An 18,017-nucleotide genomic window follows, 5' to 3' on the forward strand; every position below is an offset into this window, starting at 1 on the left:
AGGCTTGCCTAGTAACCACCCAGGGTACCCTAGCAACTGCCTAGCAACCACCCAAATTACCCTAGCAACCGCCTAGCAACCACCTAGCAACCGCCTAGTAACGTCTTAGTAAGGGCCTAGCGACCACTCAGAACACCCTAGCAACCGCCTAGCAACCACCTAGCAACCGCCTAGTAACGTCTTAGTAAGGGCCTAGCGACCACTCAGGACACCCTAGCAACCGCCTAGCAACGCCTTAGCAACCACTCACAATACCCTAGCAACCACCAAGCAACACCTTAGCAACCACCTAGCAACCACTTAGGACACCCTAGCAACCGCCTAGCAACACCTTAGCAACCACCTAGCAACCACTCAGAACACCCTAGCAACCACCTAGCAACACCTTAGCAACCACCTAGCAACCACTCAGGACACCCTAGCAACCGCCTAGCAACGCCTTAGCAACCACTCAGAATACCCTAGCAACCACCTAGCAACACCTTAGTAACCACCTAGCAACCACTTAGGACACCTTAGCAACCACCTAGCAACGCCTTAGCAACCACTTAGAATACCCTAGCAACCACCTAGCAACACCTTAGCAACCACCTAGCAACCACTTAGGACACCTTAGCAACAGCCTAGCAACACCTTAGCAACCACTCAGGACACCCTAGCAACCACCTAGCAACACCTTAGCAACCACCTAGCAACCACTCAGAACACCCTAGCAACCGCCTAGCAACGCCTTAGCAACCACCTAGCAACCACTCAGGACACCCTAGCAACCACCTAGCAACACCTTAGCAACCGCCTAGCAACCACTCAGAACACCCTAGCAACCATTTACATTACCCTAGCAACCACATAAACACATGAATTTAACCATTTCTCCACATTTACTGCTATTTTGCCCAGTTTAGTACCATTTTGTACCCCATCGATTTGCCACGCAAACCCCATTCACATTTCCTTTAGGAAATGTACAATTCTAGTTAATGGGGTTTGCCATAGGCAAAGTCCATTCTTACTATTGTGGTTTATTATTCTTCTTCCTTCTTCTTCTTCTTCTTCTTCCGTACACTTTTTCGGCGCGTAACTAGTCCCGCAGCTTTCGTCCCAGACCCTTGAAAGTGGGCTCAAATCGTGCGGCTTTATCGGGAATGGTGTGCTATGACTTTTATAAGGGGTGGGTGGTTTTGGGGCCCCGCAGGGGCCCCAAAACCACCCCCCAAAACGCATTGACTCAACATTACGCCCAACTTTGACGACTCACAGCGCCGCGTGTGAATTTCATAGAAATATGGGATTCACAGCATCTGTAGAGGGTTGCAGCCTAAGTGAGAACATACCTCGCAAGGGGGTAAAAGTTGCACCCCTGGGGCTCTAGGACGTCCCAAAGTGCTCCCATTGACTTACATTGGCCCCATTGACTCCCATTCATTTTTCTAGAACAGCACTAACGCCCCCGCGAAATGGGACGACCTTTAAAGCGTTATAGCGCCAAGTGTGAAATTCGTAGAAATATGGGATTCGCAACATCTGTAGGGGGTTGCAGCCTGTATGAGAACATACCCCAAAAGGGGGTATAAGTTGTACCCCTGGGGTGCTAGGACGTCCCAAAGGGGTCCCCATTGACTTTACATTGCCCATTGACTCCCATTCATTTCTTGACTCACATGTCAATCACATTACATAGCACTGTCATACAGACTTGAGGGTAGGCTTATTTGACTGAGGCAACCAATCAGCATCTCAATATGATTTTGAAGCTCACAAGCCACGCCCCCCCAAACCACTTAAAGACCCCTAATAAGTGCCCCATTGACTTAACATTGTCCCATTGCAGATCCCATTGACTTCCATTGTAAAGGTCACACATCTATAACATTACATAGGAGTGTCATAGAGACACGGGGGTGGGCTCATTTGACTCAGACAACCAATCAGCATCACTATATGATAATGAAGCTCACAAGCCACGCCCCCAAATTGGTCCCATAGACTTCTATTGTAATAAGGCTAGATGCATATCTTTTCATAGCAGTGTCATACAGACTTGGGTGAAGGCTCATTTGTCTCAGACAACCAATCAGCTTTTCAATATGATAATGAAGCTCTTAAGCCACGCCCCCAAATCAATTTAAATACCCTTAATAAGTGTTCCATTCACTGCCATTTTAACTGGTCTACATGCATATCTTTGCATAACAGTGTCCTATAGACTTAGGGGTTGGCTCATTGGACTCAGAAAACCAATGAGCATCTCAATATGATAATGAAGCTCACAAGCCACGCCCCCAAACTGGTCCCATAGACTGCCATTGTAACTGGTCTACATGCATATCTTTGCATAACAGTGTCCTATAGACTTAGGGGTTGGCTCATTGGACTCAGAAAACCAATGAGCATCTCAATATGATAATGAAGCTCACAAGCCACGCCCCCAAACTGGTCCCATAGGCTGCCATTGTAACTGGCCTACATGCATATCTTTGCTTAGCAGTGTCCTATTGACTTGGGGTTTGGCTCATTTGACTTGGACAGCCAACCACATTCAAGTTCACTCTGCAACCTCGCCCATAGCAACAAAACAGAGTACCCTAGCAACCATTCATCAACAGCTATATCTCAGCATCGGAACATCGTAGAGACTTGGGGATTGGCTCATTTGACTCATGCTAGCAAACGGAACTTCCTGTATGCTACACATGCTAGCAGTGACTAGCTACATGCTAATATTGACTAGCCAAGTACTGTAACTTGCTAGAACTGCTTACTAAGTATAAATATTTCATCAGGCAAGTATGTAAGGCTTGCCTAGTAACCACCCAGGGTACCCTAGCAACTGCCTAGCAACCACCCAAATTACCCTAGCAACCGCCTAGCAACCACCTAGCAACCGCCTAGTAACGTCTTAGTAAGGGCCTAGCGACCACTCAGAACACCCTAGCAACCGCCTAGCAACCACCTAGCAACCGCCTAGTAACGTCTTAGTAAGGGCCTAGCGACCACTCAGGACACCCTAGCAACCGCCTAGCAACGCCTTAGCAACCACTCACAATACCCTAGCAACCACCAAGCAACACCTTAGCAACCACCTAGCAACCACTTAGGACACCCTAGCAACCGCCTAGCAACACCTTAGCAACCACCTAGCAACCACTCAGAACACCCTAGCAACCACCTAGCAACACCTTAGCAACCACCTAGCAACCACTCAGGACACCCTAGCAACCGCCTAGCAACGCCTTAGCAACCACTCAGAATACCCTAGCAACCACCTAGCAACACCTTAGTAACCACCTAGCAACCACTTAGGACACCTTAGCAACCACCTAGCAACGCCTTAGCAACCACTTAGAATACCCTAGCAACCACCTAGCAACACCTTAGCAACCACCTAGCAACCACTTAGGACACCTTAGCAACAGCCTAGCAACACCTTAGCAACCACTCAGGACACCCTAGCAACCACCTAGCAACACCTTAGCAACCACCTAGCAACCACTCAGAACACCCTAGCAACCGCCTAGCAACGCCTTAGCAACCACCTAGCAACCACTCAGGACACCCTAGCAACCACCTAGCAACACCTTAGCAACCGCCTAGCAACCACTCAGAACACCCTAGCAACCATTTACATTACCCTAGCAACCACATAAACACATGAATTTAACCATTTCTCCACATTTACTGCTATTTTGCCCAGTTTAGTACCATTTTGTACCCCATCGATTTGCCACGCAAACCCCATTCACATTTCCTTTAGGAAATGTACAATTCTAGTTATTTTTATTGTTTTATATTTGAAGTACCATTGCTAAGCATATGGTGGTCAAGGGCCTTGTTTATTGCACTTTGAACTGCATGCCTTTTGTCAGGAAGCCCACACTGCTGGACGTATCCCCAAAGCAAGGTCTCTTGGGATACCATGCTTGCTTCTTCATGGCTGTATCTCCTGCCCCTAAGCACATTTTGTTGTTTGGTACTTTTTGTTGTTTATGTTGGCGGCTTTCTGATTTGTTCTGTTTTCGTTATCAAGGTAGAGCTGTTGATTTGTTTATCTCAGTGTGAAGGTGGATCTTTCTTTTGATTGGCCGTCTCACTCACTGACCCTTGACCCCTCTCTGTGCTTCCTTCCTGTGTGTGCTTCTCTCGGCCACGCCCCTAGGGGAGTTCTCAGGTGTGTATCTGATCACTGATTGGTTGGTATTTTTATTTTTCAATATATATTTTTTTGAACTCTTCTTGACATTTGCATGGATTGAACGTTGACATAAACATAAACTGTGTTCGTTTAAAGAGCACCTGAAACTATAATTAAGAAACATATCAAATAAAAATATTCTACCGTATATTTTTGAAGTTATGGTACTTTAAAGGGCACCAATGATGAAAATCAACTTCTGTAAGCTGTTTGGACAGATCTGTGTGTAGGTATAGTGTGTCCACAGTCATAATGGAGTGATATAAAGACAATAAGTCTCTTTTTAAATTTTTTTTCCTGACGTTAAAATAGGATCTTAATCCCTCCTATGAGGGATAGGCCCACATTGAGGCCCACCGCAATGTGATGTAGGAGTGTGTTTTTCTCCACCCTCCGAATTGATTGACAGGCGCCATTTTCTAAAAATAACTTGTATACACATGTCCACAGAGCATTGTTTTGCAAAGAAACTGAGATTAAAACATATGTTACAACTCTGTGTGAGTTTTTAATAGTTATAAACACTTTTAAAACAGAATATGCTTGTAATATATAGTAAAATCGCTATGTAAGTCTTAACCGCTTTAATCACCACAGCCACATGGTGTCAGTAAGCGCGCATGGGCATACTGCAATCAGCATTCGTGTGTGACTCATCATTTCAGAAAGGCTTGAATAAACTTCACAAATACATAAATACATATTTTTGACTAATGAGCTGGATTTCAGCTTCATCCATGTCAGACTCTATCACTGACTGCTGTTTATCTGATGTAGCGCATGAGAAGCTGATACAAGCTGTTTGCGGGAAGAAGCAGCTCAATTGCATTTAAAGCCACAGGCTACAAAAACAGCTACACTGTACTCAAACACCATAATGCTCAGATTCTGGAGGGTATAATAAATTATCTGATGGATATTTTTAGCTGAAACTTTACAGACACATTCTGGAGATACCAAAGGCTTATCTTAGATCTTGTAAAAGGGGTCAAATAGGTGCCCTTTAAAATACACTGCTTTTCAACAGTTTGTGTTATGTAAGATTTATTTAAAAAAAAGGAAAAGATTTGATCAGAAGTATCAGCATTTGCATTGTAATGCTGTGTTCACACCAGAAGCGGAACGCGTGGATAAATTGCGCTATTCGCAATAAACACGTGAACATTTGAGTTTACCCGCCTCATTCGCGCGTCAAAATCTGATTCATTCGCGCGTCAAATACGCTTCAGAACAGATGCAGATTCGCGTCATGGGCAGGGCTTCTGTCTGCCCGGTGACTGTAGCTTCGTTGCTAAATGGCTAACATGGATTTTATTGAGACAAGAACTGTGTTTATGTGCTTTATGAAGGCTGAAAAACAGTGTCGATTCATTTTGAGCTGTGTCTGAGTCCACTAGATCCTTTCAGAGGTGCACTCAGATCTGTGAGCTCATAAACTCCTCAAGAAACTTAACCTGGATGATGGAGGCTTTCAGCGGTGCTTCTGACTGAGCCGAGCCCAGTTTGATAAACTCTTGTCGGTGTGGGCAGGAGGATTTTCCCCAGGACACCAACAACAGGCACTAAGTCATAATCACACCCCCACACGAGCAATCTCCTTATTAGTTAATGTGGCGCGAATGTTTTCTGAAGTTTAGATTTTCGAACTTGACCGAAACACGCGTTAAGCACGTCAAATGCGCAAAATGCTTAATTTGCACCACGCTATTCCAGTGTATAGTGCCGCAGGATGTTTATTCGCGTCTTTGCATTGACTTAACATGTAAATCACTCATGCTTGACTCTTCTTCCGCGTCTGGTGTGAACGCAGCATTACAGGTCTTTCTGTTTTAAATAAAGGCTGTTTTTTTGACAAGGTTTTTGTGGGGCTGAAAAAAAATATACATTTTTATTCGTAAATAAAGGTTAAATCAGAGGAGAAAGTGTTATACGTTTTAATGTGTTTTAGTCTATGTAGAAACTTGTTTTTTTTTTTTTTTTTGAGTGTCCGCAATATTTAAAGTAACACTCATTTTACAACTCTCCTAGAGTTAAACAGTTGGGTTTTATCATTTTCTAATCCATTCAGCTCATCTCCGGGTCTGCCATGAGCACTTTTAACTTGTTTTAGATCATTAGCATCTTGCCAAAAAAAGTTAACAGCTAGGTTACTAGTAAACAGTATTGTAATATGTAACATATAATAATATTACTCCTGCTTCGGCCATGGTACATCAGCAATTTCTTGATTATTACATCTGAATGAGAGTTAACAGCTTAGAAAATAATAACTATTGATTTTCTATCGTTGTCTTTGTAAACAATGAAACTACAGAAAAGTAAAGCTTTAATAAGTAAAATTATCTCTTATAAATCTTATTATTATTATTATTATTAACTTATAACTTTTTTTTAACTAGATGCTAATGGTCTAATCTGTTTCAATGATTTATGCTAAGCTAAGCTAAAAGTGAAGGAAATCATCTTCTGAATGAATAAAAAAATGGTAAAACTCAGCTATTTAACTCTCAGGGAGTTGTAAAATGAGAATATTTACAGAAGAGTGAAGTGTTCCTTCGAAAAAACACTTGTAGTAAAGACAGCTACAAATTTTTTTATGTGTGTGCGTGTATTTGTATGTGTGATGACAAATATCTAACATGTACCTGTCCATTTGTTTTTTCTCTCTTCTCTTAATCTTCTTCTTTTCTTCATCATTTTCTCTTAATCATCTGATCTTTCTTCACATTAATGCCTCCTGTCTTTTGGCTGCCTCCGCTTTCCCCTGTTTCCTCCTTGGCTCTCTTTTTCAGTCCGGGATGATTTCTTTGGTAAGGCTCACAGCCTCCTTTCCCCCCTCGTGTTGCTGTCAGTTGTACATTATGACTCCATCTTGATTTGTAGCTGTGCTTTGATGAGATGTGCTTCTGCTTTTTCTAATCCTATTAACTCCGGCTGCTCAGCGCTGTGCTTTCAGATGCAAGGCTTTACGGCTCATGCGAATCATTATTTATCAAGTCAGTTAGCCTGTGATTTTTCGCATTGTAGATTTAAATGAAACATCAGAAGCTTAATCTTTTGTCAAAATTAAGAGCTGAGCTGATTTTACTAAATGTATTAATTATTATGTACAGTAATAATAGATGTTGAAGTAATTATTGTAATTCTTAGTCAATGTGATGTAATATCAAACAATCAGGATGCCGTTTTCAATCAGTTTGTCTCTTAGTTTGAGATTTGAAAAACAAAATGAATGCTTTCTTCTGCTAACACTGTGTATTTCTACAGGAATGGGGAAAGAAGTGGAAAATCTACTGACTGAGAATAAACAGCTACTGGAAACCAAGTAGGTTTTGTTTTATTATTGCACATGTACATATGAGTCCATTGGTTTTACCTCAGTCATTTTTGCTGTGTATAGGAATGCCCTGAATATTGTGAAGAATGACCTGATTGCTAAAGTGGACGAGCTGTCGAGTGAACAGGAGGTTCTCCGGGAGGAGCTGGAATCGGTAAAACAGTCCAAAACTAAAGTGGACCAGAGAGTGAAGGAACTGGAGGAGGAGCTGAAGAGGTGTGTGTTTCCTTGTGTTTGCGTTAATCGATTAAAGCCAGACGACAGTGATCATGTTTTATTTTTATATATTGTGTATTCTAAGTTTTTGTGTATTACTGTGTTTAAGTTTTGTGTTCACATATATAATTTGGAAACAATAAAAAAATCAGTGTAATATGTCGACACATGCACTCCTCCTGTGCTCACGGCGACCCAAGTTCGATACCCGCCTCGAGGTCCTATGACGATTCTTCCCTTCTCTTTGCTCCTCATTCTTTCCTGTCAATACTCTCTACTGTCCTATCCATTAAAGGTGATAAATAATAAAAAAAAAAATGGAGCTGTTGACCTCGACTGGGGATGTTGTCGGATGGTGGAAGGAATACTTTGAGGATCTCCTCAACCCCACTGACATGTCTTTCATTGAGGAAGCAGAGATTAGGGATGTAGGTGTGGACTCAACTATCACCCAAGCTGAGGTCACTGAGATAGTTTGTAATGGCAAAGCAGCGGGGGTGGATGAGATTAACCTTGTGTATCTCAGGTCTGTGGATATTGTGGAGCTATCTTGGCTGACACATCTCTACAATATTGCATGGAGGTTGGGGACATTACCTGAGGGCAACTGAAGTAGTGGTTGCCATTTTTAAGAAGGGAGACCGAAGGGTGTGTTCCAGCTATAGGAATAGCTATAGCACTCCTCAGCCTCCTGGGGAAAGCCTATGCCAGGGTACTGGAGAGAAAGATTCGGCCGGTAATTGAACCTAGGATACAAGAGGAACAATGCAGTTTTCATCCAGGCCCTGGTAAGCTGGACCAGCTCTATACCCTCACCATGGTGCTCGAGGGTTCATGGGAGTTTGCCCAACCAGTCCACATGTGTTTTGTGGACTTGGAGAAAGCGCAGGATCCTCGTGGCATATTGTGGAAGGTGCTCTGGGAGTATGGGGTCAGAGGCGCTCTGTTAAGGGCTGTCTGGTCTCTGTATTAACAAAGCAGGGGTTTGGTTCACTGTTGGACTTCGGCTGGGTTGCCCTTTGTCATCAATTCTGTTCAGAATATTTATATTTTTTAGTTCGAGGACAGGATTTTATCTGTTATTCGCAAACGATGTTGTTCTGTTGGCTTCATCGAACATGGACCATCATGCTTTGGGGAGGTTTGCTGCAGAGTGTGACGCGGCTGGGAGGTGAATCAGCACCTCTGTGTCCGAGGCCATGGTGCTCCACCAGAAAAAGGTGGTTTGTTAACTCCAAGTTGGAGGAAAGTCCCTCCCAGGTGGAGGAGTTTAAGTATCTCGGGCTTTTGTTTACGAGTGAGGGAAGGATGGAACGTGAGATTGACAGGCGGATTAGTGCAGCGGCAGCAGTAACGCGGTCAATGTATCGGTCCGTTGTGGTTAAGAAGCCGAAAGGCAAAGCTCTCGATTTACCAGTCAATCTGCATTCCTACTCTCACCCATGGTCTTGAGCTTTGGGTCATGACCGAAAGGACAAGATCTCGGATAAAATTGGCGGAAATGAGTTTCCTTTGCAGGGTGGCAGGGTGCACTCTAATTCATAGGGTGAGGAGCTCTGTCTCCTGGGGGCAGCTTGGAGTGGAGACGCTTCTCCTCCACACCGAGAAAAGTCAGCTGTGGTGGCTCTGAAAGTTTCTGATGCCTACTGGACGCCTATTTAGGAAGGTGTGTTTCAGGCATGTCCCACCGGGAGGAGTCCTCGGGGAAGACCTAGGAAATGCTGGAGAGGCTATGTCTCTCGGCTGCCCTGGGATTGCCTCGGGATTGCCCCCGGAGGAGCTGGAGGAAGTGTTTAGGGAAAGGGAAGTCTGGGGTTCTCTCCTGATTCTGATGCCCCTGCAACCCGGCTACGGAAAAGCAGTTGAAAATGAATGAATGAATAATTTAAAAAAAATTGGTGTAATATGTATACCACACCTATATGTGGTGCTATAAATAAGACATTTTTGATGGCTGGTTGTTGCCACCTATTGGTTAAACAATGTAACTGCTACAACTTTCAGTTTCACTGTCAAAACAAAGGAAACTAGGAAAGCTGTTAAGTGTCACAACTGGAATCTCTATAAATTTAGGATTAATCTACTATGAGAAAAATTAAAAAAGGTATTAATCCATGGGTCATGTGCATGCCCAACCGTGGGTCATGATCTAAACGTATCTATTGTGACCCATTATACCTAATAGATATGTATATGGATAGATGAGCATGATATAAACAGGAAAATATTGAACTATTTTGAACTTTTTTAACTGCGTCCTGAAACCCTGCTCCAGAGCAGGATTATCTTCATTTGTACGCTGTTAACCCTGCATTGTGGTGCCAAACATGTGCAGTGGGAAACAATGGAGCATTAAAATGTTATGGCTAGTTGTAGCTGACTGGCTTTGCATTGTGCATTGTATTAAACACATTTTTGGCATTTAAAATGAAATATGTAACCCGGGAACACAAACGTTTTTAAGTCTTAAGTTGCATGAGCATATTTGTAAAAATGCCTATTATTGTTAGAAATTTAAGTAAATATCATGTTCCATGGGGACATTTTGAAAGTTTTCAATCGCAATTTTATCAAAACTTATTTTTTTTGTACTAATGTGCATTAAGAACTTAATTTGGACAACCTAAAGGTGCATTTCTCCATATTGTAATGTGGGGAATTTTTAAAATATTTTTTAATGGTTGTATCTGTCAAACATTGTCCTATCTGAACACACCATACATCAATGGAAAGCTTATTCTATCAGTTTTAAGCTCATATTTTATACAATTACTCTTTCGTCTGGTTTAGTGGTTTCAGGCCACATGTCAAATAGTAATGAAATACTACTAGATGAAGAAGGCCATTTAATTTCTACTTAGCTTGCTGAAGCTTTCTAGCACTTGGCATCATATAAAACTGTGCAACTCTAGAGCTGGTTACAAGTCACATGTTGCATTTGTCCAGTCAATGATATTGACATTGCAAACATGCCAAAAATATTTGTTAATCCAGTATTGTACAAAGAAACTTCAATGTATGAATAAACACCCATTAATTGTTAACTATGTTTTAATTATGAGCAGTGTGAAATTCTGTTTACCTGTGGTTCAGATCTCTAGTGTGAAAAGCCCTATAGAGTTTAACAGTGCAGTTAAAGGCAAAATCACGAGGTGTGTCCCAAAGCGCATGCATATTGTAATAGGATTATTTCAACTACATTTACATTTTACATTTACATTTAGTCATTTAGCTGACGCTTTTATCCAAAGCGACTTACAAATGAGGACAATGAAGCAATTTACACAACTATAAGAGCAACAATGAATAAGTGCTATAGGCAAGTTTCAGGTCTGTACAGTCTAAGAAGGAAAGTATTAGTAATATTTTAGTAATTTAGTAATTATTATTATTATTTTTTTATATCCAGAGAGGCAATTGCAGATTAGGAAGTGAAGTGGAGACTAAATAGTAGAGTTTTTAGTCGTTTCTTGAAAGTAGCGAGTGACTCTGCTGTTCTGATACAGTTAGGGAGTTCATTCCACCAACTGAACAGATTGAACGTGAGCGTTCGCGAAAGTGATTTCTTCCCTCTTTGGGATGGAACCACGAGGCGACGTTCATTCACAGAACACAAGTTTCTGGAGGGCACATAGATCTGCAGAAGTGAGAGCAAATAAGAAGGAGCAAAGCCAGAAGTCGCTTTGTAGGCAAACATCAGAGCTTTGAATTTGATGCGAGCAGCAACTGGCAGCCAGTGCAAACGGATGAGCAGCGGAGTGACATGTACTATTATGTACTAACTATTTCATAATATGAATTATTCAACCCCCCAAAAAATATGTGTGCAATGTTGAACACACTTCTTGCATTCAACACTTGCACTTTTGGGTAGGAGCTGTCAGGTAGAGCTTTGTGTGGAACAATTTTTTTAGTCCTGCTCTTCCCCGCTCTGGCAAGGTACTATTCTACACCTGACTGCTCCCGTAGTATATTCCGCCTTTGTTTACCCGCTTCCCGCCCCGCCCCATTTTCTACTCAACCTAACCGTTCCTGCCAAACTTAGATCTGGTTTTTACAATATCACGTTAAAATTGGTTACTAGCAAAAGAGAGAGAAAACGGATAAAAGTGTATGTTGTGCAAGGATTGTAGGCTAAATGTCAGTTTTGTTTGCCCCTTTGTGATGAGACATGAGTTCTGCCTTAAACCTCAGGTTCCAGTCTTGTGACTGCTGAAGGTTAAAACTTTAGGGTTTATACATCTATAATGTGCTTAATGACTGTGTTTTCATACTTTATAAAGATTTATTTTTCATTACTAAATTAAGTACTGTATTAATTACATACCAGTAATTTAAGAATTGTTGGTGTTTTTTTAAGATCATTCAGAACGAGTTAGTAAATGATTAATAAACTATTCAAATTAACATTTATAATTCCTATTATTCAGGCATAGACTAATAGTTCCAGTAAATGCTTTATTAGCTTAACTTCATCCAGTTTTGTGGCCTAATCTAAAGTCAGGACTAGTTATGGTTTATAAATCCCTTATGAATGACAATTAAAGGATTGGTTGTATTTCAAACAGGACTTCCGGTTTGAGCAGCTATGGCGTAAGTCGCGTTCGCGGTTGCTCCTTCTGTACATTTATCAATATTTCAATCTTTAGCATATTTTGCTTCCACCACCCAGCCTACAAGTGTTTGTTTTTTTTAATGTCCATCGAAATTACGTATTTTTGCATTGAAAAATGAAGAATAAACCCAGTAAGGCTGCCAATCAGTCATCGTCTTATCAGCGGCCTGCACTTTCTGCTGTTCCTGCATCTCCTCGGTCCTCAGATAGCTCAGAGGCGCAAACGGAGCCCCCGGCCGACAACACATCTCTCAAATCTGAGCTTTTATCCTCTCTACTTAATGACATTGCACTGCAGGTATTCTGCGCTCGGAGTTGCAAACTGTTCTGGGCGACGATCTCTCAACCATAAAAAGTGAGCTGCAAGCTGTAAAAGCAGAGTTTTCTAATAACTGTCACAGTACAGACCGATGTGGCGACTATGAAAAATACAATTAAGGACTTGGAACAATCCTTAACAATCTGTTCTGACGACGTCACCGTAATTTAAGAAAAGATGGCTTTTCTTTCTGCTGAGGTTAAGCGGTTGGAAGATAAATGTGAGGATCTTAAAGCGAGATCGCGCCGTAATAATATAAGAATCCTGGGAGTACCTGAAGATTTTCCTTCCACCACATCAGCAGTCTCCAAACTTATCAAGGATGCTCTACACCTCGATAAAGACGTCGTTGTGGATAGAACTCATTGTACGTCACAGCCGAAACCTAATCCTCATGAGCGGCCATGCGCTATCATCGCCAAGTTGCATTATCACACTGACTGTGTTGACATATTTCAAACAGGAAAAAAAAGAAAATAAACAACTTTATTCATTTCTATGTATGTGAATATTCACAAATGAAACTGTATCAAAAGAAAAATAAATCTTTGCAACCTTATCTAAAATCAAATTACGTTGCAGTTTAAACATCGCTAAATAACATTGAAATGTTGCATCATATTATATTGTTAAATTAATATATTGCTGTTGTATCCAATTTTTACTGTAATTTTATAGTCATTTTACATTTTAAGATAGGATTGCAAAGATTATTGTTTATTTAATACTCAGCCTTTAATTGTCATTTATAAGGGATTTACGAAGCATAATTAGTCCGCACTTTAGGTTACAAAACTGCATGAAGTTGTGTTAATAAAGCATTTAACACATACATATATATTACTATATGCCTGATTAATAAAATACACAAATGTTGATTTGAATAGTTTATTAATCATTTACTTGCTCCTTCTGAATGATCATAAAACCTTCAACTACTCTTGAATACAAATGGTTTGTAAATAATGCAATACTTAATTTAGTCATGAAAAATAAATCACTCACACATTATGAAAGCACAATTATTAAGCACATTATAAATGTTCTTATAAGTCAAGAATAGAGCGTTTGTAACTGCAGTTATAAACTGCTTACTGAAGTTTATTAATGTAGAGTTAATGCTTAACAGATAATGAATTCACTAAATGCGAATGCGTAATAAATGTTTCACAGTGTGTAGTTATTATAAAGTGTTACCAAAAAAGTTTAGTGTTCTGTTTGGGACAACTCTAAACTCTACACTAAATGATTGAGTGTCATTTGGGATGCAGCTATGGTTTGTGAACAGTGATGTGTTTTTAAGTCTAAAAGTACCCCGTGACTGCTCTCTGATTAAAGTCTGAATGTGTCTCTTTCATTACAGGTTGAGAGCGGAAGCATTAGGAGCATCTCAGGACTCTAAAGACGAAGGTGGAGAGGATGTAAGTAAAACACTTCTGTTCTGTCCCATTTAAGCACCTTTGCTGTGCTCCAGAAACTGCTGAGCTGCTACACTGGTGTCAAATGATGGAAACTTAATTATGTTTGCTCCAAGAACATCTTGTTTTAGCTCCGTTTTAACAGCATGGCTTATATCCATAATACTTTAGAGAGATCCTAGTGTCCTTTAGGGAGAAGAAAGTGCCCAGAATGCATTGTGAAAAACATGACTTACATGCTCACTTATCACTGAAGGCCCAAATAACAAAGTATGTATTTTTTTATGTTATTAATTGGCTGATATTGAATTCATTTGAAGCTTTTGGCAATTATATAAAAAAGGCTAATACTGATGAGTATTAATTGCATGTCATTTAAATAATTTAACATTTTTCTCAGTGCAAAATCGTTAATATAATCTGCACAAATTATCTGACCTGCATTTAAAAATGCACAAAATATTAGATGTGCTTCAGGGAATTAACTGGTGAGCTCTATATGCTCAAACACTGGCACAAAACCATTGGTTAGTTTGGTCTAAGAACTACTTAAACAATAAAAGAAGAAGAAAACAAGGAAATTTATTTATGCTCGAAATTAGAACTGTATTTAGAAATAGTTTTGGAACAAATGTTTGCGCTTAACAAACAAATTTCCATATGTAGGCTAATGGATGTCTTCAGTGCAGTGAGTACAACACTGTCTCTGTATCCACTAAAGTAAAGGAGTTAAGAGGCCAAATGGAAGAGGCTCATTCTTTATCTTCGTGCTGCAGATGATATGTTTAACGGTTTTCTCGCAAGTAAAGGAGTTCAGTTTTGTGACTTACAAAGTCTGCCACATAAACAGCAAATGTGCCATGACGTGACGCAACTGACTCCTAAAGGCCATGTTAGAAAAGACTGATTGGTTTTATATGTGCTATGCTCAACACACACCCATAACTCATTAAGTGAATAAGCACAACCCTGTCAGACCATGTGCCAGGGCACAAACTGTATTTTTCCATCCTTATAATAGCAAAAGTGGATTCGGACACACTCATGATGCTTTTGCTCATTTATTCTTTGCGCTTTAGACTTTGCGCCTGTATGTTTTCTTAACATCAGAGGGAAAAACCACTTAATTTTAGTCTTTGTTTTTGCTTGCATTGTCTCATTTTAATACCATTTATGACTTTTAATATTGGATCGTATATTAGATGCCAGGTGCAAACATAGTCAAAAATGTTATTACTAATCACCTCCATAGGCCTCTCCATATGCTCTGACAGCTTTTAATTAAAACGCAGTGTGCAGTAAAGCTTGAACCCGCTCTGCATGCTTCAGTAAGCTTGCTTTTAATGCTGATGGCCTGATGCACTAACCTCCGCTCTCCTGCCGCCGTGTTGTCCTGTGTTTTGGTATTTGGCTCTGTGGTGCAGTACTCATCTCCACTGCAGGACGATGTGACCATGACGCAGAGACGCCGCTTTACCCGAGTGGAGATGGCCCGAGTGCTGATGGAGCGCAACCAGTACAAGGAGAGACTGATGGAGCTTCAGGAAGCCGTGCGCTGGACCGAGATGATCAGGTAACGTCATCTAACCTGGTAACACTTTTATTTAAGATGAATTAGTTACACTTTTCATGCACTATTACTATATTAGTTACAGTTCAACATGCATCCTTACATGTAACTAACCCTAAAACTAACTCACATTCTAACCTCAATCATATAGTAAGTACATGTAATTAATTAATTTTACTTATTAGTTGAATGAATAGTTACACTTTAATACCTACATCAGCTTAAAATAAAGTGTATGCACAAAATGTGATACATAAGCACATCTAAATGACTTTGTTAACATGATATTCATAAAATAAAGTTGAAAATGGTGTAAAAAAATGATTATTCCATCATAATGTAACAAAACATCCTTATATACATAAACCTAAACAAACCTAACCCACGTTCAAACCCCAAACATATAGTAAGTACATGTAATTAATTTTACTTAGAAGTTAAATAATAAGTTACACTGTAAAATAACTATGTCTAGGGATGCAATGATTAACCAATTTCGCTATTAACCGTGCTTTAATTCGTCACGGTTAATTATTCGTAAAGGCTTCTCAACACTGTGTTTCTCATGCACAGAATGAAACTGCTGCAACTAAACAAAGTTACGCCAGCTGAGTGCTAGTTCCGAGTTTATACACCGAGGCTAATACGCACACACATTCATTCAGAAAGGCTCTCAAAGCATTCGCCTGTGACTGAAATGTGACCTCCGGTGGACAGTAGCAGACTCCAAAATGAGACCGATTCAGTTCTACATGAGGTTATTAGTTAGCAAATGATATATTTATTATGAGCGTAAACATTAGGTGAGCAGGTGACATTGTAACCCCCTGTCCTAACAACACGTTTCATGATGAGATACGCAGTGATGAGCAATTTGGCTGTTTGCACCAGACAAAACACGACAGAAATGTGAATACAGCCAATCAGAAGCACAGAATATGCACTCACTCACGAAATGGTTATGTTTATAATGTAATTAATACATATCAAACTTTAACATTATTAAATGTACTGGCTAAATCACCGATATGTGTTTAGTTCTAAAATTCAATACAAACGTTTTTTATTTTCAAGATCTGAGGTGAACTATCTGCTGCTGCTTTCAGTGATGTAATGTAAAATGCCATTTAAACTCACATTATTAGCATTTAACACTGAATAATGTACCTGAGGTGATCATTGTCTGTTTTCTGTTGTTCATCTGTGAGAAATAGAAGCCGTTTCTAATATATTTTCAATTTTATCTTCATTTGTATAGTGCTTTTACAATGTAGATTGTGTCAAAGCAGCTTCACATAAAAGATGATAGTAAATTGGAACGGTGTATTTCAGTATTTAGTGTTTAAGTTCAGTTTAGCTCAGTTAAATGTGGTTTATTAGTCACTATTGAGGGCCTAAACACTAAGCAGCAAATCCATTAATGCGTCGCTCTACCGATCCCAAACCATGCAAGCTAGTGGCGACATTGGAGAGGGAAAAAAAAACTTCACCAAGTGGCATGAGTGAAGAAAAAAACCTTGAGAGTAACCAGACTCAGTTGGGCATGACCATTTCAATTTCTCCGCTGGCCAAACGTCTTGTGCAGAGCTGCAGTCTCAGCGGCGGAGGCTGGAAGCTGGCCACAGCGAAGACACGTCTGTCCCTGGAGCGTCACAGGAATCAGTCTCATGCTCTCCACTCCCGTATGACCAACAGCACAGCAGCAGCTCAGGATACGGCCTGGTCCAGGATATGGACACCTTGGGATCATCTCGTCTCTGGTCTTGGATCAATCAGTGACTCTGCATAATCTGAGGACCTCGGGATGAGTATCCCCAGGTGGAAATAATGAATAAAGAAAATAATTCGCATAGCTGCTGTTCATAGTGTATATAAACAAGATGTAGAAATCTGTGTGGAAACCCGCTAAGTGGTGCACTGAGTGTATGCTTTACTAAACAGATAGGTCTTTAATCTAGTTATGAACTGGGAGAGTGTGTCTGAGCCTCGGACGTTATCAGAAATGCTATTCCAGAGTGTAGGAGCCATAAATGAGAAGGCTCGACCTCCTTTACTCGACTTTGCTATTCTAGGTACTACCAGAAGCCCTGAGTTTTGAGATCTTAAAGAGCAAGTTGGATTGTAGCGAGACAGAAGGTTGGTTAGACAAACAGAAGCTAGATTATTTAAAGCTTGATATTTAAGAAGCAATATTTTAAATTCAATACGAAACTTAACAAGCAGCCAGTGTAAGGAGGATAAAATTGGGGTGATATGATCATATTTTCTAGACCTGGTAAGAGGTTTGGCAGCTGCATTTTGTATCAATTGAAGTTTGTTAATGCTGGGCAGCCAGCAAACAGTGCATTAC

General features: G+C 40.5%; 1 protein-coding gene and 1 long non-coding RNA gene across 51 annotated transcripts in view; one reads left to right on the top strand and one right to left on the bottom strand.

The window, feature by feature from the left end:
• Positions 1 to 18,017, top strand: part of mapk8ip3 (mitogen-activated protein kinase 8 interacting protein 3) — an 87,580-nt gene that overhangs the window by 36,691 nt on the left and 32,872 nt on the right. For 21 of the 50 annotated variants that reach the window (XR_015479397.1, XR_015479385.1, XR_015479392.1 and 18 more), the window contains 4 exons: positions 7,460 to 7,517; positions 7,593 to 7,745; positions 14,043 to 14,100; positions 15,522 to 15,670. Coding sequence is in view for 36 of the 50 variants with exons in the window: in XM_087241962.1 (XP_087098088.1) it covers positions 7,460 to 7,517; positions 7,593 to 7,745; positions 14,043 to 14,100; positions 15,522 to 15,670 (418 nt within the window). In the remaining 14 variants the exon portion in view is untranslated. 50 annotated transcript variants of the gene reach the window in all.
• Positions 6,841 to 9,689, bottom strand: LOC147845560 (uncharacterized). The gene is made up of 2 exons (XR_015480559.1): positions 9,434 to 9,689; positions 6,841 to 9,381 (listed from the first exon to the last, which is right to left on the bottom strand). It is a non-coding gene; the product is annotated as an uncharacterized LOC147845560 (long non-coding RNA).

Source organism: Danio rerio, chromosome 3 (assembly GCF_052040795.2).
Source record: "Danio rerio strain M-AB ecotype USA chromosome 3, GRCz13ab, whole genome shotgun sequence".
Lineage (NCBI taxonomy): Eukaryota > Metazoa > Chordata > Actinopteri > Cypriniformes > Danionidae > Danio > Danio rerio.